This window comes from Syngnathus scovelli, chromosome 19 (assembly GCF_024217435.2).
Source record: "Syngnathus scovelli strain Florida chromosome 19, RoL_Ssco_1.2, whole genome shotgun sequence".
In the NCBI taxonomy this organism is placed as follows: domain Eukaryota; kingdom Metazoa; phylum Chordata; class Actinopteri; order Syngnathiformes; family Syngnathidae; genus Syngnathus; species Syngnathus scovelli.
The window spans coordinates 9,089,728-9,115,301 of NC_090865.1; the positions used below are offsets into that span (position 1 = coordinate 9,089,728).

The 25,574-nt window shown below is 45.3% G+C and overlaps 3 protein-coding genes and 1 long non-coding RNA gene across 9 annotated transcripts in view; 2 read left to right on the top strand and 2 right to left on the bottom strand.

Annotated features, from left to right (window-relative positions):
* Window positions 1-525: 525 nt before the first annotated feature.
* Window positions 526-7,120, top strand: LOC137839735 (uncharacterized). 2 transcript variants are annotated; one of them, XR_011085881.1, is made up of 3 exons: window positions 526-745; window positions 821-6,798; window positions 6,912-7,120. It is a non-coding gene; the product is annotated as an uncharacterized lncRNA (long non-coding RNA). The 2 variants fall into 2 exon arrangements; XR_011085880.1 differs by having other exon boundaries at window positions 821-6,747.
* A 94-nt stretch (window positions 7,121-7,214) lies between these two features.
* fabp4a (fatty acid binding protein 4a) lies at window positions 7,215-8,152 on the bottom strand. The gene is made up of 4 exons (XM_049751184.1): window positions 7,985-8,152; window positions 7,705-7,880; window positions 7,530-7,631; window positions 7,215-7,413 (listed from the first exon to the last, which is right to left on the bottom strand). The coding sequence occupies exons 1-4, from the start codon at window positions 8,055-8,057 to the stop codon at window positions 7,360-7,362; spliced, it is 405 nt and encodes a 134-aa protein (XP_049607141.1). The 5' UTR covers window positions 8,058-8,152; the 3' UTR covers window positions 7,215-7,359.
* Window positions 8,153-8,800: 648 nt separating this feature from the next.
* mrpl53 (mitochondrial ribosomal protein L53) lies at window positions 8,801-11,598 on the bottom strand. 2 transcript variants are annotated; one of them, XM_049751190.1, is made up of 3 exons: window positions 11,464-11,598; window positions 11,064-11,176; window positions 8,801-8,931 (listed from the first exon to the last, which is right to left on the bottom strand). In XM_049751190.1, exons 1-3 carry the CDS (start codon window positions 11,556-11,558, stop codon window positions 8,816-8,818), a joined length of 324 nt encoding a protein of 107 aa, XP_049607147.1. In that variant the 5' UTR covers window positions 11,559-11,598; the 3' UTR covers window positions 8,801-8,815. The 2 variants fall into 2 exon arrangements, with proteins under 2 accessions (XP_049607147.1, XP_049607146.1); XM_049751189.1 differs by having other exon boundaries at window positions 8,801-8,959.
* pag1 (phosphoprotein membrane anchor with glycosphingolipid microdomains 1) overlaps window positions 8,856-25,574 on the top strand; it is a 32,469-nt gene continuing 15,750 nt past the window's right edge. Inside the window, exons 1-4 of one of the 4 annotated variants that reach the window (XM_049751096.2) lie at window positions 11,718-13,175; window positions 15,425-15,581; window positions 15,644-15,687; window positions 15,805-15,882. The gene's annotated coding sequence lies outside the window, so the exon portion shown is untranslated. Of the gene's footprint in view, window positions 9,004-11,717; window positions 13,176-15,424; window positions 15,883-25,574 lie in introns of those variants that run through there. The other 3 variants (XM_049751097.2, XM_049751093.1, XM_068649064.1) reach the window with 3 other exon arrangements.

Here is a 25,574-nt window from a genome sequence, read left to right on the forward strand (position 1 = left end):
TGTAATGTATGGATGGACAAGTCTTCTGCGGTTGACATCTTTTAATCAATCAAAAAGTTTGCGGCGCAAGTAAATGCTACCTCGGCTTAAAAACTACAAATATGTCGACTGGAAAAGGAGGTGCACATCTTGCGGCCTGGAGGGAGTGGCGTGTGAAGTATCTCATTTGTATTTAAAGAGGCCGCACCAAAACCGCTTGCTCTGAGCTGCACCTCAAAACAAGTAGAAAAGAAGGACCTGTGATGGTATCAAAACGAGGAATTCAGACATAAGCATCGCTGTTTGTTCCACTTTATATAAACCACAACGGAATGAGTAAAACTTAAAATGGAAGAATTTATAAACGTGATACATAAGCTTTAAGATGTACGCCGGTGTTGTCGTAGGCGTCGGCAGGTGAGAAGGAGAGCAAGGATCCGACAGGGGGTGCCGGAAAGCCCAAGAAGAAGAGGAAAAAGAAGAAGACGAGTGAAGAAGCGGCTCAGGCAAGACTTGTTTTGCTTATAATGTCGGCACGCCAGATCATGTGACAATATTTCCACGTGTGCGTGCTTTGGCAGAATTACAAATGTGGTACTGACGTGGTTATGAAATGTCTTACTGTCTCTTTAATGAATTGCAGTCTTGCAGAAAATGTCTTTCATTGAAAGTGTTGTGATTGACCGATATTAGGCAGTAATCATGGCTCCCAAACCTTTCCATCTTTCCATTGCTGCCTCCAAAAAGCCGATCATATCGTCTTGGAGTAAGTCTGAATTCTTCTTGCGAAATCAAACATGAGCAAATGAGTTTGTTCAACTTAGTTTTGTGTTTGGTAGAGGGACCCGAGTAAAAGGCGGCGGCGGTGGCAACAGCAAACAATGACAAGAAAAAGGTCAGACGGTAAACCTAAAAGTCACCTGACGACTCTTTTTCCAACCTTTGTATGCAAACGATTGTGGAATTTGTCAATATGCAATAATGAGCAGCTTCCTTCTCAATACGGTTTTAATCCAATTCTTGCTAATATAATAAGACAAAGATGACTGACGTAAAGTGATGTAATGTGGCGAGGAGGAGATCCTCTGGACTTGAGTCTTATTTGCACTAATTTTGCTGCCCAGTGGAATTTTATCATTGAGGTTCCATTCTTTTGCACTTGTTTGTTTACACTTTTATTGATTGACTTTCCTGCTGTTCGAACAAATACATTTACAGTTGCAATTTAAACAATTAACAATTTTTGATTAAATTAAAGCCACAGCAGGATACTTTAAAGGGCTAGAGACATCCCTTTTTTTTTTTTCAATTAGAAAGGAATTTGATAGAATGTATAAAGTGAACACATTTGCCACATTGGAAATTAAAAATGGACACCGATTACTAAGAATAAAGCTGAAATGAAATGCCAGTTTATCGATCGGGTCCCACACGAAGCCAAACTGGCGGCGCCATTACTGTGACGTCACAAGTTGTACATCTGGATGTCAACAAACCCAAACAACATGGCAGATGCTAGCGACAGCTCCGTTTCTAGCGGCAATATTAGCATCATTTTATCCGATTCAGAAACCTCTTTTGACGCAGAATATGATGAATCTAGCAGTTCACTTGGGCTGAGCTGAGCACATTTTCTGAATTGTGCCCCTCCCGTCACTCTGGTTAGGTTGGCATAGTAAAAAGTGCTCTTGGGGGCTTTAGAGTGCCGAGTTGATCTCGGCACATGAAGACATGACCACCTGCAACGTTTGGTTTAGGTTTTATAAGCATTTTTAATTTTATTGCTTAAATCGCATTTTCTCGACGAGCTGAGCACGTTTTCTGAATTGTGCCTCTCCCGTCACTGTGGTTAGGTTGCCATAGTAAAAAGAGTAGAGTGCCGAGTTGACCACTGCGAATGAAGAAATGAACATCTGCAGCGTTTGGTTTAGGTTTTAGGCGCATTTTTAATTTTATTTCTTAAATCGCATTTTTTCGACGAGCTGAGCACGTTTTCTGAATTGTGCCCCTCCCGTCACGCTTCGACATGCTTTTCAAAGTCAAAGTCTCAACGTCTCCTTTATTGTCAATTCCTCCGCATGTCAAGACACACAAAGAGATCAAAATTACGTTTCTCACTATCCCAGGGTGACAAGACAGCGTTCACAACGCACATACAAGTAAACAACACAGGAAAAATAAAACAAGAAGATGAACAATAAGAGTGATAGCGCGCTAGCCGCTCCCGATGCACAGCAGAGTCCGGAAAGATAAGACAGAGTTCACAACGCACATACAAGTAAACAACACAGGAAAAATAAAACAAGAAAATGAACAATAAGAGTGATAGCACGCTAGCCGCTCCCGATGCACAACAGAGTCCGGAAAGATGACAGTCAACCAGGCCACTGTGAACACGAGCACACAGCAGGCACGCACTGTCCGGTTCGTGGATCCTATCAGGCGAACTCAACCCATCTTGTCGTCCCGCGAACGAATGTACGCCAGGATAATGGAAGGCACGGCTAGGCGAGCTGGGTTGGCCGCAAACCTGGCCCGACGTCTCCGCGCTGGCCACTCTTCTCTTTTTGTTTACATTCACTGAAGCTAAACGCATACAACTTGAGACGTCATGAGACGTCACTTCCGGCTGGCGGCTCGGTGCAGTCAAACTCGTCTGTGCGGCAAATTAAAATGATATTTTTCAGAGCAACAGCTTCCTTTTCGTTGTTTCGAGCGTCAATTTATATTTATAAGCCCATAAGCTAACTAAAACCGATTTATACATATACCGGTGTCTCTAGCCCTTTAATGTGGAAAAATATAAATTCAATGCAATTTAACATTGGAAATTAAATAAACAAAAAGAACAGCACGGGGCCAACAATTCGACACCTTGATTGAAAATCAACAATTAAGATTTAATCAAGCACTTTGATGTGTTAGCGTAGTGTAGAAATGTTTTAACCGAACTAAAAAAATATTAATTGAAAATGTCAATTGCCTTTATGAAACAGCAAACTACGGGATTGCAATGCAAAAAAAATGAAGTCACTGTAAAAAGACATTTTGAATCGCTGAATCTTTCAAGTCGACTGTAATCTAAATGAGCGCAAATGCTCATTAAGCACCATCAAGTGGTGACATAAGAAATTGATTCCGTTTGTCCATCCATTTTCCGTACCGCTTAGTCCCCACGGGGGTCGCGGGCGTGCTGGAGCCTATCTCAGCCGTCATCGGGCAGTAGGCGGGGGACACCCTGAACCGGTTGCCAGCCAATCGCAGGGCACACGGAGACAAACAACCCTTCGTACTCGCACTCACACCTAGGGACAATTTGGAGTGATCAATCGGCCTACCAAGCATATTTTTGGGATTGGGAGGAAACCGGATTGCCCGGTGAAAACCCACGCGGACACCGGGAGAACATGGAAACTCCACACAGGGAGAACCGGAGGTGGAATTGAACCCGCACCCTCCTAACTGTGAGGCGGACGTGCTACCCAGTTGACCACCGAGCCGCCTGATTCCGTTCGTTCCACTCTTAATTGTCACCCTTCGTCATGCTGATAACAAAGCAAGCGATTGTAGCTGCTGATGTGGTCTAAAAAAAAAAAATTCCGTTGCCTTAACCTGTCGTCAGTTCTATGTAAAAGTGCTCCGGCAACCTGTTTTGCTCTTCTGTGTGGTTTCCTTCCAATTGTAACTTTTGATGTCAACTGAGTCTTGCATGACTTTGTAGAAGAATAAGAATCGGGACATTTGTCAATGGAAAGCAGCGAGCAGATTTGCCTGTTTGGCAATCTGGTGTGTTAAATAGATTTTTTTTTTTTTAATTAAACAAAAACATGTTTGCATGTTAAAAAAAGAACAAAAATAAATGTAACAAGGCAGGGATGGGGTCTACATTATTACTAATGTTGAATCCATGTATTTCTATAATTGAATAACTTGTCTGAAAGAAATTATTTTGTTTATTCAGGTGATATACATGATGTTTGTATGTATCAAAATGTATAATGCTTGATTTTACGCTTGGAAGTTGATGAATATTTCTCTTATTTTCATCAGCGACCAGTTATCTAGTGAAAGAACATTTGATTTGTCAGCCGGCAGTTACGATAAAATACAAATGTTTACAGGTCATAACAAAACCCTCCATTGCATCGCTAGCTAGCTGAATGCCTTCTTGACGAGAGGGGTTTGAATGAGCTTGCTGTTGTCACCACTAGAGGTCGGCCAAAGCCAATTCATTCATTGTGGCAAACAAAATTTTGTCAGCCAAGTTTGGACACGTTCCTTTCTTCATCTTGATTTATATGTTGTAGATCACAAATTTGGTCAATATGCACCAACTCGGCCCCTTTCTGTCCACATACAGCCCCTCTCTCTCTCTCGTTCTGCCGTAAATGCTGACCGGGCTTGTGTTGCATTTAAGTGTTCGGTATGCCGGTTGTAAAAAGGATTTTGCCCCCCCCTCCCCCGACCCCATGAATGGAGGCAGCGAGGCGGACGTTGATGCGTGGGATCCCGGTGGTCGACAAACGCTGACCTCCGTAAAACATGACCGACCTGCAGGGATTACAGTAAAGATGGCTTCGGGGGGGGCGCAAGGTGGCTAAAGTTCTCTTTGTTCATTAGTCGGTCAGAGCATTGGTCAGTTTGTCAGTCCTTTGGTCATGCCGGACTGATGTGTCTAGCCTCGACGTACTCTCTAAGGAACAACGGCACTCCATCATCACTGTCGCTCGCAAACCTGTCTGTTTTGTCTTCACGGGCTCTCTCCAGCCACAAATTTTTCCTTGACTGCCTTCTTTTTTTTCTTTTTTTTTTTTTTTTATATTCACGGTTATGTAACCAACACGTTGGCTAAGAACATGGGGGTGAACTTAGTGAGTCTCTTGTCAGTTTTCAGGAGTCCAACAAGTCATTTTTCATCCGCTTTAATAACGTCCAAGGGTCAGCAGCTCGTGGAAATTCTTTGGCCATTGTCCCGGCCGCTTTTTTTGCTTCCTTGTATAAGCAGCCAGGCTCGGCCATAGCTCGACAGGAGGCTTGGGGTTCAAGGAATGTTGGTCGGGACAAAAGGCTGGATTTGGAACTTATTGGCTAGTTTCCTACTACCTTGTCATTTTATAGAGATTTTTTTTCAGGGGGGGTGCCAATGGTCAGTCTGTTAGTCGGCCTGTCTGTTGGTTGCTCTGTCAGTCTGTCCATGGGCTGGTTGGTCTGCAGATGGTCAATCTATCCATCGGCCTCCAATCATTGGTCTGTCTTTGCCTTTGTCTTGGCCAACCTGGCGGTCTGTCTGTCCATCTGTCTGTCTGTCCCTACCTTCCGCCCTACCTCCCTCCCTCAAAAAAACAAGTCTTCAGAAGTGTTTGCTTTTTTAACCCGCAGTTGTGCGTGTCCACCATCCAGCTGGATGGCATCCCGCCGATTTTCACACGGGCGTCGGCTCAGTCTTCCCCTCTCGACTCTCGGAGCCCCTCAAGGCCGATAAGTCCTATGAGCTTTAACGAGGGGCTGTTCAAAGGCCTGTTTACAAGAGTAAACAATCGCTCATCCTGTGCCTTAATGGCTTCTCAGCCTGCCCGTTATCGCCTAATGCGCACACGTTACCTCACAAAAAAAAAAAGAAAAAAAAGAAGTGTGCAGGAGGTTAACCATCCTTTGCTAATAGCATGGCGGGTCAAGGCCGCCGAGCCGTCTTTAGCGGGAAAGTCCGGACGGCAGAGGAAAATGGGATCACGCCGGAGAAGTTTCACGTTCCAAACAGAAACGGCAAGATCGCGCCATCCCTGGAGAGGAAACTGGGGGAGGTAGACATGATAACAAAACAAACAGCCCTGAAAACAATCTAATGTAGCACAGGAGGTGAAAGAAGTGGGGAAGCAAAACAAATGTAGAAATGAATCACTTGCATTCAAATCTCATTTGAAGCTCCGAATGTGGTCATGTTGCTGATTGCTGACTTGTAGATGTTGCAGACGCCAGATGTTTGGGTTCTTCATGCTGTGTCCATACAATGCTGACAAATAAACATTTCAGCACACTTCAAAGATTTAAGTCAGTCTAATTTATACGCCCATAGCTTGTCTGATTTTTCTTGCATAAACGCAAGATTAGCAAAAGTGGGCCTGAAGGCCATTGTCTTGCATTTGTTTGTGTAGCTTCACTTGAAAGATTTCCATCATCCTGACAGGGGACAGGAACGCATGCTGAGGGGGGGTGCTCTTGGTTTTCTGACTCAAAAGTTGAGTGGGGCGTTGTGAACTGTCTGTTCTTTCACAATTGGAGAATGTTTTGGCAAGATTTGTACATATTTTAAGCGTTCAACTGAAGTTGGAAATCATACGAACACTTTGTGCCTTGGCTGTTTTGAGGTTGCGAAAAAGGTAACGTCGTATTGTTCTTAAAGTTCTCGTCAAGCAGAGGAAGGGCGTCCACGCTCCCGCTCAAGTGGAACTTTCCAGATGTTGTGCCGAGGACCTGACCGAGAGCCTTTCAAACAAAAGCAACCCCCGCTTCCCCTTTGCACCACCTCTGGACTGGCTTGAAGTGAGCCAACTGTGCTTTTTCTTCGGGGATGGAGCGCATACGTGTTTGCAAAGCCTGGCTGGATTGATGGAAACAACACCAAACGGCTGCCGACAGCCTTGTGACTATTGCATTGCTTCCTGCGCTGCTTCCCCGTTTGCGCGGCAAACCTTCCCAGAAAGCTCCCTCCCCGCTCCCAGTAGCGATAAGGTTCAAACATGGGAAGGAAAACAGCAGTCAAGACTTTCGGTACGCCTGCTCCGCCGTGTCAGCGCTATTCATTGAACACGTTCCCTTCGGGTATGGTCGCCTTTCCATTGTTCGCAAACGGCGGGCTGCTGTTATGCACAGCACAAATTCAAAGTTGGATTTGTGCAACATGGTTAATGTGAGTGACTTCTGTTTCATTTCAGGATGGAAAACAAAATCTGTCTTTGTGACCTCAAGTGACCCCTTATACATTCCTTCAGCTTGCTCGACATGTGCAATGGGAAATGTTTGACCTCTTGCAAGGAGGGAAAAAAAGAAGACATTTCCTCTATGTGATGCACCGGCCAGAGCGGATGTTCCTGCTGCCGGAGGGGAATCGGACATCAAGCTCGCTGACCTTTTCAAGTGTTTGCTGTTTGAGCTGCGGATGGAGCGCAAGCAATCAAAGGCAGGAAGCCATTTTGGCTCCATCCAGGCCGATTGTTATTGGTAGTAAAAGGCACACGTTGACAAATTAGCTTTATTGAAATTTGCACCATTTTCAGGATTTTGGAGCAAACACACCAAAACAAAACTAGACAAAATGGACGCTCATGAAACTGAGCCTGTCATGGGTCCGGCACGGTGGTGCTAGCGACGGTGGCCACGTCATCACGCCTCCCTCACGTATGTCCTCACCGCCACCACATCTCCCATGATGCACCTCTGCGCAAAAAAACAGTAAGCCCACATGAGGTACATCTCTGGAAATTCATTCCATCCTACAAATGCAGATCAACAGTCCAATCACAAGACTCGCAAATGCTGAGGCAAATGCTCACCGCTATTAACTTGCCATCAGTGACTTCTCTTTCGATGCGCGTCTCTTTGCCGTCCCAGGTCTGCTTCTGCACGAGTTTGCCATTCTCCAAGCTGATGACGCTCTGCGCACAAGAGTGAGTCATTCAGGTCAGCGGACAAAAATGAACAGAGGCGAGGCGAGTGTGGGATTCGAACCCGCGTCTTCCTGTCGTCGGCGGTGGTCTCCTCGAAGGGCTCGTCGAGCTTGAACTTGATCTCGGACGTCTTGAATGTGCTCTGTGTCTTCATGCTGATGGCGCCCCGGTCGTCCACTGTCATGATCAAGTTGGGCTTGGTACGGTTGCCCACCTGCCGGATGGCAAAGCCGACACCTGCGCGCCACCACGAGCACACGGTAAGGGGGGGGGGGGGGGATTCCATGCACAATGGTGGCTTTGTGTTTAAAAAAATTTAATCAACAAAACATTTATCCTACCAATGGCTTTCATGTAGTCGTCAAAGTTCTCGCTGGAAACCATCTTCCACGTCCCGACAAACTTCTCGACCATGGTTGCAAAAGTCTTTGTTTTTTAGCTGGTATTCCAAACTTGTTTAAGCTCCAAAGTCTGGCAGCGGAGTAAGCGCTCTCGGTATTTATGAGGCACGAAGGTCCAATCAGAAAAGGGGACGGGGGTGCAAAACCCCACCCCCGGCTTCACCCTCCTTGCTATGAGTATCTTTGCCTAACACTACTGAAAGTCATGACGGGATATTAATTTTTCATGAAAGTCATTGTGGAAAGGTTTTACAATCAAACGTACGACATTAACATAAGCTTTTTGTCCATATAATGTGAAAATAAGGCTCTACTTTTGGGTGGAACAATTGTTTTACAATTCAACATACAATTCAACTTAAAAAAGAACTTTGCTTTGAGAAGTGAACTCAAATTTATTGATAAAATTGCTGACTGGAACATGATGCATTTGTTAATGTTACTTGAACCGAACCATCTAGTCAATTCTCGGGTATTTTAAGTGCACAAAAGACACTTGACTGGGTGAAAGTTTGTTTGGTCATTCTTTTCTGTGCTTCAGAAAAAGCACTTGTGTATTAAAGGTCATCACTTGCCAAATATCCTCCCTACATAATCTGAGTAAAGATCCCGTCCCGCAACCAATCAGGCAGATTATGTAACATGGCCCTCTGTGGATCGACTTTTTGGAGAGGATTTAAGTTGTACCCACACGGTGGCTTATAAAAATCAGATGATACATGCTTTATTATAAATATCCAGTCCTGCACACAGTAGTATTGTGATTGTTCTTTATTTGGCCTCAGCCTTGGCTTGGGGGTCCTTGGACGTGCACCGAGCCTGGAAAGTGCTGAGCATCTCGCTGCTGGTCAGGTTGGCGCCCTTCATCAGCAGCCTCTCGCCATCCACTGAGGAGGAAGACAAAAGCGGCAGGATCTGCTCACAACAATGACACAAAGGCCGGTTGGACAAAAGGAAGTGTGAGTAAAAGTCAAACGGCGCGCACACAATGGGACGGTGAGGCGCTCTTGACCTATGGTAGAGATGCATGTGTTTGCACTCATAAAAAGGATGAATGACATGTGGCAGCAGCGGAAGCTTAGTTCAACCTCCGTCATACTTGCTTTTGCACCATCTTGTGGCATCTTGGTGATGTAATGCTTTTGCGTCATCTTGTGGCATCTTGGTGATGTCAACGTAAATTGAGGAGCTGCGTTGAGAATTTTTCAGACTATAAGTCACGTTTTTTTTCATACTTTGGATGGGGGGCGACTTACACTGAGGAGCGACGTATGTGAATTTTTTCACAAATGTTCAAAATTTAAAAAAAAAAAATTTTTTTTTGAAAGTCTGATAAACGAACCGCGATGTAGCAAGGGATTACTGTAATTTGAATTTCAAGTGACGTTCGCAGTGCGGCGGTTGTTGACATAAAGGACAAAGATGCGATCACGAAGATGACGAAGGGCTCCACGTACTACCGGTATCGTGAGTAGCTTTGTTTGTAAGTGACACGGAGGATGAAGAGTTTGAAGGATTTAATTATTTGAAGTGACACAGAAGGTTTGAAAAACTATTATGGCTTTTACGCACACCTGGTCCTGCTCTACGGAGCTCTCTTTCACCTCTGTGGATGGAAGTCGGGGGCCGGCGCTCAGCCGGGTGGCTGTCCGGCGACGGTGGATGGGGCTCGGACATGGCTTTTACGCACGCCCGGTCCTATTCTATGGAGCTCTCTTCCACCTCCGTGGCTGGAAGTGCCACCTTCGGGGATGGAAGTCGACGCCGGTGCTTGGGGCCGTGTGGCGGTGAACTATTTATGTTATAGTTATTTGATATATTTTATGTCGTGTAGCATCTTGTATATGTTTTTATCGTTACAGTTCAGTAGTTGTTGGCTCGTTGAACTCGTTTTGTTAAATAAAAAGCCGTTTACCAAACCCATGTCTTTCCTTGTACTTTGTTAATATAGTTATATACTAGATCTGTGGAATAACGACGAGTCTGACGTCAGGGCGCACGCACAGCGTTGTTGACAAAGGACGAGGAATTTGATCGATGGATTTAATGATTTGGAGCGACAGATGGTTTGATAATATTATTGCTTATATAATAGTTATTTGATATATAATTTATATCTCGTTATATGGGCCTGTGGAATATTTTGAAGTGCAAGCGCCGTCAGCAGCGCGCACCCTGTCGGCATTGTTGACATAAAGGACGATCGATGGATTTAATGATTTGGAGTGACACAGATGGTTTGATAATATTATTGTTTATATAATCGTTATTTGATACATAATTTAGCTTGGAGCTGCTTCACTTTATCAGCATGGTCACTCCCTGTTAGCTTGTCGTATGTGTTAGCATGTTTAGTCTGATGGTGTCTCTTTAGGTTGAAATCCTTAAACAAGGCAACAGTCTCTTTACGAATTAGACAAACACAATTGCCTTGATTTTCAGTGAAGAAGTAATTCCCATTTCTCTTGAAAGCGACGGCCCACAATGTCAATTTTCCTCGTTTTCTTTGCAGTCGCCATGGCAGAAATGAGCGGAGAGGGCTGGTGCTGCCACCTTTTGGTAATAGGAGGAATTACAGCTTCAGGTTTCATGTTTTTTTTTTAAATTCAGTTTGACAGTGCAGGCGGGCCATGAATAATACATTATAAGACCGAAGCTGTGGGCCGTATGACATACGATGCCGATATGGGGCCGGATTTGGCCCGCGGGCTGGACTTTGGAAATGCCTGGTTTAGCCTGTTGTTGCTTGTTTATGTCTGTTCTTGGTGTTGGATTTTGTTGAGTAAATTTCCCCCAAAATGGGACTTATACTCCGGAGCGATTTATATATGTTTTTTTTCACGATTGTGCATTTTATGGCTAATGCGACCTATGTTCCGGAGCGACTTTTAGTCCGAAAAATACGGTAATGTTTTATTGTCATTGTGCAGGTACACAACGGAATTGGACAAACGTTGTGCCATCGATGGGCAATTCGATTTTCATCCTTTATTATGCAAATGAATGAGCCGACCCTTACCATAAATGACATCCACAACCGGTTCTGACTTGTCGTGTTTCACCATGGATATCACCTCGCAGTTTGAATTGGTCAATCTGGCCCTCTCCGAACCCACCACGACCAGGAATTCCCTACAGGAGGCGACGAAGACACATTTCAGATGCCATATACAGTCCGTTGCATTTTAAGCACATCCGGCCTTTATTAAGCTATCAGTGTAACTTAGCAAACGTTTCTTGCATGCAATAGTTGAAACTTTTTCGTCCGGATAAAACGGCTAGGACTAAAAATCGCAAATGACAACGATTTTATTTCCATAGTGTTAAAAGGTGTGGCTAATTAGCAACCCGTGTAAACTGTAAAAGCGACCTTTTAAGCACGGCGTAAAATACACCAAATGAATCGACAGTAGTCCTACCGCGTCGAGCGAACGTTGGCTTCGAAAGGACAAAAGTGGATGGCTATTTTCTTCACGGCCTTCAACACCAGGGTCGATCGACCGGGGGGCGCCATGTTTGTTTCACCTTTCACCCGGAAAGGAAGAGATGCAATGATCGGCGCGCTATTCCTAAGTGGCCGCCGGAGGACGCCACACGACAAATCAAATCAGAAAAAAGCGCACAGCCAATTGAGGAAAAGTGAATAACTCGGATATTTTAGGGGAAAATGTTTTATTCGGGGTTGATAATACAGAAACGCTGGTTTGTGTTCAATATTTGATTCGTAATTTAGATATATTTTCTCAAAATGGATTGGTTAAAATGTATTCAAAATTATTGTTGATCATAAACAAAATAATTTAAGAATTATATATTTAAAAAATGATTACATAATTTGATTTGATTTTGGGGTAATGTAAAATCAAACTATCTTAGCTGTATGTGTGTGCGTGTGTGTGGAATGTGTTTGTGTATGTGAAGGAAATGTCTAAATTTAGCTGGTATTTGGTTCCACTGTTGCAGGCGGCGGTCACATTTGGGTTTCAGGAAGAAAGCCAGAGCCACGATAACACATCGATTGGTTCATCATCTACACTCGAAAAAAAAAAAGCTCGCAAGAGGAAGTGAAAACTTCTCAGTTCATCATCAGATCGCTAAATATAGAACGCACCAGCTGCTCCTTTCAAGTAATGCAATAAAATGTTTTTAGTTATTTAAGGTATTTTGCACATATCACATTCAACATGTTTCAATTAGTTTAATCATGGCTGTGTTCATTATTTTTTTTAAATGGGTAAAGTATGAATGTTAAAATTTAAAATGTTACTTGTAAAATAAACAGGTTAATTTTGTCATAGTCGGCTGATTCTACAATATTAAATATTGACTGTGAGACTAGACGGCTCGGTGGTCAACTGGGTACACGTCCGCCTCATAGTAAGGGGGGTGCAGGTTCGTTTCCACCTCCGGTTCTCCCTGTGTGGAGTTTGCATGTTCTCCCGGTGTCCGCGTGGGTTTTCACCGGGCAATCCGGTTTTCTCCCAATCCCAAAAATATGCTTGGTAGGCCAGTTGAGCACTCCAAATTGCCCGAGGTGTGAGTGCGAGTGCGGATGGTTGTTCGTCTCTGTGTGCCCTGCGATTGGCTGGCAACCAGTTCAGGGTGTGCCCCGCCTACTGCCCGATGACGGCTGAGATAGGCTCCAGCACGCCCGCGAGCCCCGTGGGGACAGAGCGGTACAGAAAATGGATGGATGGATAGACTTCGAGAATAAAATCTTTTATTTAAAAAAATATGCCACAACAGTTTTCATTTTATTCAATATCTGTACATTTATTAATTTGGATAAAGTCGATTCTTAATAAATAATTGAGTTTTGTTAGGAAAATAAAATTGCTTAATTAATTCATTAAAAGAAGTGTTTTTGTTTGAGGACTTCATTACCCACAAGACTTTACGACGAGCTGCTGGCGGCGCAGCAGCTGGGCTCACTCGGCGGAAGCATCGGCAGCAGATCCGGCGGCGGCGGGTGGCTTCGAGTTTCTCTTCCACTTGAGAAATGTACGCAATTTGAGGACGGCCACTGCCGCATCCTCGATACGACAACGCCTTCATTTTCTACACCGGAAGGCGACATCACGCTCGGGGACGTTTAATGGCAAGCTTCGTGTAACTGCAAGACCCTCGTGAGGTAACCACCGCTACGTGTTTTTTTATTTTGTTTTTTTTTAACTTGCATGCCAGTGTTTCGAAATCAATTAAAATAAACGTGCCAAGCTTTCAGCAGTAACTTGATGCCCGTTTCCTCATTAGGAATGCAAAAAGCGCCGCCAATTACTGTGACAATGAACGCATTTCTAGTAGCTTCGCACCGCACTTTTTACATTTTGGCCAAGAGTGTGGGCGGAGAACCTATGACACTGGACACTTGTTTAGGTACATCTGCATTACTGATAGGAACAGGATGACGAGCGGTGTGTTCTGCTAATGATTTAAATGCACTTTGATGGGCTATTTCCCCCCTATGAATAAGATGTCCTCCCCATGTTATACAAGTGTTGTGCTAGATTTGGTTCCCCCGTGAGATTTTGTTCCCCCTGCCGCGGGAGTGCGCACGCCTTGTTTGGAAAGCGAAAAACCGATGCCGTACGGCGTCGCACGGCGTCATCACTATGTTGTTTTCCATAAAAACATGAAGAACTCACGTTTGCGTCAGTCAATTTTAATTATTATAAAGAATTATTCTCATTTGATGTCTTTAAGTTCATCCGCGTTCTGCCATTGAAGCGGGGTGCATTCAAAGACCAGTCGTACAGACGGAACACTCATTTACTTCACCAAAAAGCAACAATATAACTCGATGCAAAGAAACTCTTCCTTTTGGGTACCGTTACATGCTACAAGGAGTATATATTACAAAGGAGACTTTATACTTAATTGTGATCATCATTCGTCCATCCATTTTATTACTCAGGTATTTTCAAAGCAAATTAATATTGTTGCATTTATTAATTTGCTTTAAAATGACAGCGCAATGTAATTAAAAGCTGACACTACAGCAATGTCAAACATTTAAGAAAAAGCCACACACGTTTTGTGATCAAATCTTTCATAACAAGAATGATTTGAGTGAATTGATTTGAATGACTAATTGAGAAGAAATTTTACTTCTGAAGCCTCCTTTTGTCCCAAGCAAAGTGACAGGTGGTGGGGAGGGGGGATAAAAATTATAACAGGAACTCTATAAAAAATGTCAAGCCATGAGAATTTGTGCCCCCCTCCCATTTTGAGAACGGTGAGTCCTGGACATCGACCGGCTTTTTTTTCTATCTTCCTGGGGGTCTGTTCAGGTTGTGTGGCAAATTTGAACAGAATCCCTCATTCCTAGGCCAAATTACAGGGGGATAACACATCCTCACGGCGGCCCCGTGAGGATATGTCCCCCCCCCCCCCCCCTTATTTTGAGAATGGTGAAATCCTGGACTCCAACTGTTTTTTTTCTGTCTTCCTGGGGGTCTGTTCAGGTAGTGTGGAAAATTTGAACAGGTTCCCTCATTCCTAGGCCAAATTACAAGGGGGAACACATCCTTACGGCGGCCCCGTGAGGATATGTACCCCCCTCCCCCTCATTTTGAGAACGGTGAGTCCTAGACTCCAACTGTTTTTTTTTTCCTGTCTTCCTGGTGGTCTGTTCAGGTAGTGTGGCAAATTTGAACAGGTTCCCTCATTCCTAGGCCAAATTACAGGGGATATGAGGATATGTTCCCCCCCAAATAAATAAAATAAAATATAATATAAAATATGCCAAAATAAAACAGGAAGTGAAGTTATGACACAGACAAGACAGAAATCCGGAAAAATAAACGTGACCGCATGACAAATCCTTTATAAAAAATAAAATTGACTGACGCAAACGTGAGTTCTTCATGTTTTTATTGAAAACAACATAGTGCTGACGCCGTACGACGCTGTACGGCATCGGTTTTTCGCTTTCCAAATAAGAGTTGCGCGTTCCCACGGCAGGGGGAACAAAATCTCACGGGGGAACCAAATCGAGCACAACACCTGTTCATGCAGAACTCGGGTTCCCTGCTCCGAACCAGTTTTCCACAAAAGCTGTCGCTGTCTATTGCCACGCTTCAACCTCGTCAACACTGGTAATGCTAGCCAGTATTGTTGTCATTGTCTAGTGCAGGGGTCCCCAACACCCGGACCGCGGACCGGTACCGGCCCATGGGTCACCGCCAAGCCGTACAGAAAAAAAAAAAAATATATATATATTTTTTATCGTCGATCATTTAATTCAGGAAAGACGCTCGTCCCGGTCACGTGACATGTTTCCTCAGTCGAGCCCGCAAAGCTAGCAAAAATGAGTGAGAATTTATTTTGAAAAATATAAAAACATTGGCGATTCTCTTCCAATTACATCCGTCGGTTCAGGTCAAGACGCTCGTCTCGGTCACGTGACGTCACCTCAGTCGAGCTCGCAAAGCAAGCAAAATTGAGCAAGAAACAGATGTTTGGAAAGGTTCTTCGGAAAGGGAAAAAAGCCCAATGAGGAGACGGAAGAAGAAGAGGCTACGACTTCTAAGAAAAGGTAAGCTGCATTTAAAAGAACATTTCTGGAGTCCTACTTAAAATATGGATTTATCGCCACAGGTGACTCTGACGCACCAAGCCCACTGCATAATATGCGGCGACAGGTTAGCTAACAAGGCAATGAAACCTTCAAAACTGCTTCGGCACATGGAGACCAAGCATCCTGTATTAAAAGACAAACCTTAACCACTTCGGGTGTCATTGTCTCCGATTACCCCTAGATCGGACCGGCTTGTTTCTGAGAACCAAACTCAGTGCTCCCACTAATGCAACAGGCGTGGCAGTAACTGACCCAGTTGGTGAGTTTTATTTTTATGTCGTTTATATTTGTTTTTATGCCAGTCGTATCATTTTATTTCATCGTATTTATTTATTCATTTATTATAAATGGATTATTTATTAATATAAATGTACTATTTATTTATTTAAAGGCCGGTCCGCGAAAATATTTCTGACACGTAACCGGTCCGTGGCGCAAAAAAGGTTGGGGACCACTGGTGTGTGTGACATAACACTGGGGGGTATTCCACAAAGCAGGTTATGTGAAAACGCTGAGTAATTTAGTTACCCTGGAAACGAAGGAAACTCTGAGTTATCTGTTCCAGAAAGAGAGGTAACTTCAACTCTGGGTCAGTTACTACCACGCCCTGCTGTGGTGTGTTTAGCTTGCGAGCGGTGCAAGTGAGGATAATGGACTTCAAATGTGGTAAAAAGAAGAGGAAAGGCCGTGTGGAGAGGGACAAAAAAAAAGAAAGACGCTGGAGGAGGACGCGGCCAAATGCAGAAAAGTTGCGGATTTATTCAGCCCCCCCCCCCCCCCCCCCACACACACACACACACACGGTGCCATTAAAAACTGTGTGTGTGCCCGCGCGTGTATGCATGCCAGTTTGCATGTGTTGTGTGCATATGTGCCGCTGCCATGTAATAAGGCTGTCCCTCTGCTGATTTCTTGTTAGATTTAGTTCTAGTTAATTTTGTAAGTTGAAGAGTCATATTCTTTCTTACATGCACATTTCTCTAAACTTTTTAACTGGCCCTGGCTAAATTAATATTAAAATATATATATATCAAGATGGCGGCGCGTGCACACGCAGCGGCCACTCTCTGTCCCGTTCGGTGTTGTGTGAGTGTTTACTGAGTGTTTGTCCGGCAGTTTTGTGTGTGTTCGTCTCGTGTGATACGTCGTGCTACTAGTGCGGCGGGCATGTTCTGCTCAACATCGGCGGAAGTGGATTTTATGGCGTTCTGGACTTTGGTGCGGAGAGATTAAGGGCGCTCGGACTGCTTCGTCATGGAGCGACGCCGGACTGGCCTGCTCTTCCTCCCCCGGTTGGACTGTGTCGTGAGCTCGGACTGCTCTGTCCTGGAGCATTGTTGGGATGCGTCGGCAGTGGGTCTGCGAAGCAGCAGAAGAGGGGCCAGCACGGAGACGTCGGGCCAGGCTTGCGGCCAACCCAGCTCGCCCAGCGTTCCATTCTCCTGGCGTACGTTCGTTCGCGACAAGATGGGTTGCGTTCGTCTGATAGGATCCACGAACCGGACAGTGCGTGCCTGCTGTGTGCTCGTGTTCACAGTGGCCTGGTTGACTGTCATCTTACCGGACTCTGCTGTGCATCGGGAGCGGCTAGCGTGCTATCACGCTTATTGTTCATTGATGTTGACTTCTTGTGTTATTTTTCCTGTGTTGTTTACTTGTATGTGCGTTGTGAACTCTGTCTTGTCACCCTGGGATAGTGAGAAACGTAATTTCGATCTCTTTGTGTGTCTTGACATGCGGAGGAATTGACAATAAAGGAGACTTTGACTTTGACTTTGACTTTGATGTTTCCTATGGAAAGGTGGAAATATTGCCAGTTTAGGTGCTTCAGACAGTCGGCCCAGTACTAGCTCAGAGCAGCTGACAGGTAAAAAAACAGACGGTTACCTATCAATGCATGGGACTGAATAGGGAATGACTATGCATGAAACATTTTGAAAAAAAAAACCCATATATTTAACCATATCATTCTTTTGATATTGATTAAATGTGTTATTGTCGATAATATAATTATTATGCTGGTTGTTCTGACACTCCCAGCAAATGCAGAATATACTGGCAAGACAAGTCCAGGCAGCAGTGCATGGGAAAGGCCAACTCAGGGCACAGACAGACAGTCAGACTCAGAGAGACCTTTTGATTATTTTGCTCGCCCTCATTCTAGAGATTTTGATTTGTTTTTCCGGTACCATCCACAACAAAACCCAAAGAATGATTGTGTGCATGTTTGTGCGCACAAATGCGTTTTGCTTGTGCCCATGCATTTAAGTGTGGCTGTGAACATGCACGTGTGGGCAAGGCCAGGGTGGCCTGGTTACATAACGGACTCCTGGCCTGAAAAAATCTCCCAGTCCAGCCCTGGTTACTGCGGTAACTTACTCTGTGAACATAACCTGCTCACTGGCAAGTTTACTATAAGAGAACCGGAATTTCAATCTGTCTCCTCCCACACAAAGAAAGCAGTTAATCATGGATTGTGTCACGAATCGGAGTGGAACATGGAGCAGGACGACCAAGTGCAGCTTGGACCAGGGTTTATTGAGGTAAAAGGGAAGTGGAATGAGGCATCGAGGGAAACAGATGAGAACTGGCAAACTAATAACATGACAGACTGACCGACAGGGATGGCAAACAGAAACAGACTCGAAACAGACAGGAACCACAAGGACAGCAAACGTGACAACATCGACGATCCGACAGGGAGTGAGGGGCAGACAAGACTTATATACACGACAGGTAACGAGAGGCAGGTGGGAATAATTACACTGATCATGGGCACACAGGAGGGGAGAGGCGAGCACACAGACACACAAAACTATGACACGATCGGGGACGAGTCGTGACAGAACCCCCCCTCACAAGGGACGGCTCCCGACGTCCCAAAAAACAAACAACTAGGGGAACCGAACCGCACTCGGGCGGCGACTTGGGGAACCGAACCGCGCTCGGGCGGCGACTTGGGGAACCGAACCGCGCTCGGGCGGCGACTTGGGGGACAGAACCGCGCTCGGGCGGCGACTTGGGGGACAGAACCGCACTCAGGCGGCGACTTGGGGGACAGAACCGCACTCGGGCGGTGACTTGGGGGAGCAAACCGCAGACGGGCGGCGACTTGGGGAAGCGAACCGCACTCGGGTGGCGACATGGGGAACCGAACCGCGCTCGGGCGGCGACTTAGGGGACAGAACCGCACTCTGGCGGCGACTTGGGGGACAGAACCGCACTCGAGCGGCGACTTGGGGGACAGAACCGCACTCGGGCGGCGACTTGGGGGAAAGAACCGCACTCGGGCGGCGACATGGGGAACCGAACCGCGCTCGGGCGGCGACTTGGGGAACAGAACCGCGCCCGGGCGGCGACTTGGGAGACAGAACCGCACTCGGGCGGCGACTTGGGGGACAGAACCGCACTCGGGCGGCGACTTGGGGAACCGAACCGCACTCGGGCGGCGACTTGGGGAACAGAACCGCGCCCGGGCGGCGACTTGGGAGACAGAACCGCACTCGGGCGGCGACTTGGGGGACAGAACCGCATTCGGGTGGCGACTTGGGGGACAGAACCGCACTCGGGCGGCGACTTGGGGGACAGAACCGCACTCGGGCGGCGACTTGGGGGACAGAACCGCACTCGGGCGGCGACTTGAGGGACAGAACCGCACTCGGGCGGCGACTTGGGGAACCGAACCGCACTCGGGTGGCGACTTGGGGGACAGAACCGCACTCGGGCGGCGACTTGGGGAACCGAACCGCACTCGGGCGGCGACTTGGGGAACCAAACCGCACTCGGGCGGCGACTTGGGGAACCGAACCGCGCTCGGGCGGCGACTTGGGGGACCGAACCGCAATCGGCGGCAACTCTGAAAGGCGTGGCTGTGCGCAGCAGCAAGAGCCATCACGTGCCGCAGCAGTGGGAGTGGAGCCAGGGACGATCGCTGGTTTGGCGCAGCTAGCTTGATGTCTGCTGATGTCCGCGGGCCCTGCGAAGCTGGGGTGGAGCCCGATGGCGGCCGTGAGTCTGATGACGCCGGGAGGCACTCCGATGGCGGCCGCGGGTCCGGCATCGCGGCAGCAGAGTCCGATTGCGGCCGCAAAGCCGCTGGCACCAAAAGCACTCTGATGGCGGCCGCGGGTCCGGCGTCGCCGGAACAAAGTCCGATGGTGGCCACGGGTCCGGCGTTGCGGCAGCAGAGTCCCAAAGCTGCCGCGAAGCCCATGGTGCTGGAACATGCACGGACTGGCGGTCGTGGATTGGGCATCGCAGCAGGATCTGATGGAGGAGGGGGGTCCAAGCGCTAGTCGTTGTAGTGGTCAGATTGTTCTGTCACGAATCGGAGTGGAACATGGAGCAGGACGACCAAGTGCAGCTTGGACCAGGGTTTATTGAGGGAAAAGGGAAGTGGAACGAGGCATCGAGGGAAACAGACGAGAACTGGCAAACTAATAACGTGACAGCCTGACCGACAGGGATGGCAAACAGAAACAGACTCGAAACAGACAGGAACCACAAGGACAGCAAACGTGACGACATCGACGATCCGACAGGGAGTGAGGGGCAGACAAGACTTATATACACGACAGGTAACGAGAGGCAGGTGGGAATAATCACACTGATCATGGGCACACAGGAGGGGAGAGGCGAGCACACAGACACACGAACAAAACTATGACACGATCGGGGGCGAGTCGTGACAGATTGGCTGCTAATTCAAAATCCGATTGACATGGAAGCCGTAATAATTCGAAATGCTTTACATCGCGAGAGAATCTTCTGACCCGGATTAGATGTTTCATCATTTCTAGAAGAATATCTTTTCGAGCGCTACTGGGTTTTTTTAACAGTATAATTTATCTCAATAATAGCAATAGCAATAGCAGTGACCACAAGGGTGAGAAGCAGGTAGAAGAAATTCAGGGAACTCATGCCCTTCTTAACATCTAAGGCCCCATCCCTGAAGATGAGAGGCAGAGTGTACTCAGCCTGCGTCAGAAGTAGTATGACGTATGGAAGTGAGGCATGGGCCCTGAAAACAGAACACAAAGACAAACTAAACAGCAGAAAGGAGGATGATCAGATGGATGTGTGGTGTGTCAATGAGGGAGAAAAAACCAGTGCAGAGCTCAGAAAGAAGATGGGAGTGGAGGCCATAGTGGATGTGGTGAGGACAGGCAGACTGCGATTGTACGGACATGTAGTGAGGAAGGACGAGAACGACTGGGTGAAGAAAGTTATGTCGTATAACGTAAAGGGAACAAGACGCAGTGGCCGACCTAAAAAGACCTGGCAGACGACCGTGTCAGCCGACATAAAGGCACTCGGCATCAACTACGAGATGGCCATGGACCGTTCCCAGTGGAAGAAAGCCATATCAAGAACCCAGTCCAACCCAGCGGCGCCTGGAAAATGGACTTTAAACCGATGATGATGATGATGATGAACCTTCACTTGCCGTGAAACCTGATGGTGTAATGGTACACTCGCCAGTCTTGTGTGCAGGCATCATGAGTTCGATTCCCACACACCCCGAACGAACACTAATATCAGAGCAACCTTTATGCAAAGCACTATGTTTTTTTCAAATGGCATTTTCTTTATAATATCGGGGATGCAGAGCATTACTTTTTTTCTGTTGGCTGAGCAAAACTCAGCGTTTGTTTTAAAATAGTATTTTAGTGAGTGTTGGTGTAGGCTACAGCGTCACATTTTAAATGACTACAATAGGTATAAAACATAATTGCATTTGCGTGAAGTATTAATCCACAAAGTGTAGAATTAACTGAGTGGACGTTGGAAAACATTTTGTTTGGGGTTTAAATTATTTGAAGTGGCCACCGAATTAATATTTTAGTTTAAATTAATACTGACCTTGTTTATTAATGTGAGTCCATTTAAAATAATAAAATTAAAATCACTGTGAGTTGCAACCACAGCCTAGCAAAACAAGTCTGACCTTTTTGACTAATGTTTTAATGTTTTATTTTGAGCTGCTTCCAAGTAATTTCTTTCTCCTGTTGAATTGCACCTAAATGAAAGTAAGATTTCATTCCTACTTAAATTCATAACTGTGGGCTATGCCAGTGGTCCCCAACCTTTTTTGCGCCACGGACCGGTTACGTGTCAGAAATATTTTCGTGGACCGGCCTTTATATAAATAAATAGTACATATATATTAATAAATAATACATTTATAATAAATGAATAAATACGATGAAATAAAATGATACGACTGGCATTAAAACAAGTATAAACGACATAAAAATAAAACTCACCATTACGTTGCATTAGTGGGAGGACAGAGCTTGTTTCTCAGAAACAAGCCGGTCCCATCTAGGCGTAATCGGAGACAATGACACCTGAAGTGGTTAAGGTTTGTCTTTTAATACAGGATGCTTGGCCTCCATGTGCCGAAGCAGTTTTGAAGGTTTCATTGCCTCGTTAGCTAGCCTGTCGCCACATATTATGAAGTGGGCTTGGCGCGTCAGAGTCACCTGTGGTGATAAATCCATATTTTAAGTAGGACTCCAGAAATGTTCTTTTAAATGCAGCTTACCTTTTCTTAGAAGTCGTAGCCTCTTCTTCTTCCGTCTCCTCATTGGGCTTTTTTCTCTTTCTGAAGAAGCTTTCCAAACATCTGTTTCTTGCTCATATGTGCTTGCTTCGCGGGCTCGACTGAGGTGACATGTCACGTGACCGAGATGAGCGTCTTGACCTGAACCGACGGATGTAATTGGCAGAGAATCGCCAATTTTTTTTACATTTTTCAAAATAAATTCTTACTCATTTTTGCTAGCTTTGCGGGCTTGACTGGGGAAACATGTCACGTGACCGGGACGAGTGTCTTTTCCTGAATTAATTGATCGTCGATTTAAAACAAAAACAATATATATATATATATATATATATATATATATATATATATATATATATATATATATATATATATATATGTATATATATATATATATATATATATATATATGTATATATATATATTTAAATTTATTTATTTATTTATTTTCTGTGCGGCTTGGTGGCCCGGTACCAAGTGACCCACAGACCGGTACCGGTCTGCCAACTGGGGGTTGGGGACCCCTGGGCTATGCTGCGATCTTATAGTTAGATGTTACATCAATGAAGTAGTCCATTCAAACTTGCGCATCGAGCAGCAATTTCCTCCCATAACGTTTCTCTCTTCTTCGCTCCTGCAGCCGTATTAGATTCACGGCAAAAAATTGCGTTCGTACTCGCCATAGGCTTGCATAAGGATCAATAAAGTAAGACCGGGGAAGATGCCGGTCCAACCTGGTAGACCCAAACGCTGTGTGAGGGTCTGCTAGGAACGGAGTGGACCATGTTCCACGCCTCCATTGTTGAGGCGGCCGACCGGAGCTGTGGCCGTAAGGTTGTTGGTGCCTGTCGTGGCGGCAATCCCCGAACCCGCTGGTGGTAAGGGATGCCGCCAAGCTGAAGAAGGAGTCCTATCGGGCCGTTTTGGCCTGCGGGACTCCGGAGGCAGCTGACACATACCGGATGGCCAAGCGGAACGCGGCTTCGGCGGTTGCTGAGGCAAAAACCCGGGCGTAGGAAGAGTTTGGCGAGGCCATGGAGTATGACTTCCGGACGGCTTCGAGGAAATTCTGGTCCACCATCCGGTGTCTCAGGAGGGGGAAGCAGTGCAACGTCAACACTGTTTACAGTGGGGACGGCGTGCTGCTGACCTCGACTCGGGACGTCGATGAGTCTTCGGGGTGGGGCAAGTTCGAAGGAGAGTCTGCTTCCATGGGAGTGGTGCTGGTTATGGGCGATTCGGTGTGTTGGTGGGGGGCTGTTGGTGTGTGTGTGTGTGTGTGGCGGTTGCTGTTGTCTTCCATCCCGTCTCTCGGCCTTGGCGATCATCTTTGGCCGAGTTCTCGGGCGGCTCCTTCTGGCACCCACTGGTTTTATCTCCACGTGACCTTCCTGTGAACATTCTTCTCCAATCTTGGACATACACTGTCGTACCGCATTCAACCGTATATTTTCTTTGTTAGGCAAACTATTTCCCTCTGTGCAGAGCGTTCAGTAGTAATCAAAAACTGGCGTCTAGCATTAGTCAAAACATAAGATACAATCAAGTACTGAACGGTCAAGACGACTCTGGCCGTGTCCATGATTCAGAGAAAAAACATCAGGCATGCATTCCTCAGTTCCTTAAGGGTCATTAAGCTATTTAGGCAATATATCAAAAGTCATTTGTTATTTCAAAGTCCTCAGAAATATATCAGATCATAAAGTTATAAAAACCTTTCTCATCACCACTTATCAAAAATGTCTAGTTATGTCTTCTTTATTGATTTGGTGTGTAGGTATAATTATATGCTTAAAATGTTTCTTTTATTTATTTAATATGTGAATATACTTGTCTGCTTATGTACTTTATTCAATGAGGTTTGAGCATATCTGTTTTTGTAGCGAGGCAGGACTTTTTGTATTTCGACCTCATTCCTTCAATATTCATCCCATTCTTTAACATCTACAGCGGTTGTTGACAAAGTACACATATAAACATCATACTTTCATGGCAGTCCAGATCCGACACAGCAGATCATCCTGCAAAGGTCAAATTGATCTTTTAAATTGATACAATGCAGCATATTTTTTTGGGGTGACCTATATAAGTTGCCCACTCATCTCTCCCCTATTCATTGTGACTCTTAGTACCCACAAATATCATATTGTTGAAGGTAACAAAATGGCAACAAAGATAGCCACCCAACATACAATAACGTCATTGTTCCATTTTCTTGTTCCCGGCATTTCTCTAAGAGGTAAGGTTTCTTTTGGCTTACTTTCTGCGAATGAACGTTACCTCAAAAGAAATGACCCTTTTGTAATTTGCTAGGACCACCTCAAATGACCTTTCTGCTATTTTAATGGCAGTTGGTGTAGTTATCAAGATTCAACATGGCCCTTCCCCCTTGGAAGAACACCAGTGTTTCGTTTTCAATGCTCTTAATGAGAATGTGGTTTGTTCTTTTTGCCTTTTAAATATTTTTCTCATGTAATCTGCCAAATTTTAATCATCCTTAGTTTCCCACTTGGATTCAAAACATGGTAATCTATATTGTCGCCCAAACAATTTTTTATACGGGGGTTAAACCCACAGTACTTGTAATATTTATGTACAGTTTGACCAGGTCTAAACAATTTGCCACTGTTAAGGCATTCAGTGTTTTTGTTTTTGTTGAAACAAGCTCTACAAAAAAAAAATTGTTTTGTTTTGAAAATGTTTTGAATATGAATCAAATCCATATGTTGTATAAAGCTGACTGACCTGCCCCACTGTCCCTCCTCTTGAGCCATGTGACACGCACCATGGCTCAATATTGCTGCCCATTTGCATAGGTTCTTTGGTAGGATAGGTCTGTCTTCTGGTCATTTTAGATGCCATTCTCTAATCTTGCCCCTCTTTTCGTCCATAATTGAATTTCACTCTATGGACTTTGTCGCTGCACATCTTTAAAAATGTTTCAGTGATTTAATCTGCTTCTTGTGTGTATAAAATTTGAAGTGTCTTTTGCGCTGCAGCTTTGTGGTTCTGTCTGCAAGCTTGTTACCTCTTGACACCTTATCAGTCTCGTGTGTGTGTGTACTGCACATGTGCACATAGCTACTTTTCGTGGGAATTGGACTGTTTTGACAACTAGCTTAGCAAGTAAATGGATGGCCTCCCCGCATGGGGAGCGACTTGGCTAGCAAATTATTAGACATTTTCACTTTCTTGTAGTTTCTTTAGTTACTTTTTAATCGTTTTCTCATTGTTTATCACAAGAATCTTAGAAATTTGAATACGAATCAAAATGTATGTTTTATTTTACTCAATTGTATGATTTAGAGAATCCATATGTAGTAAAGTGTTGTATTACTACATATGATTTCATCATCATTTAATTTGACTTTCTTTCCAAAACGCTT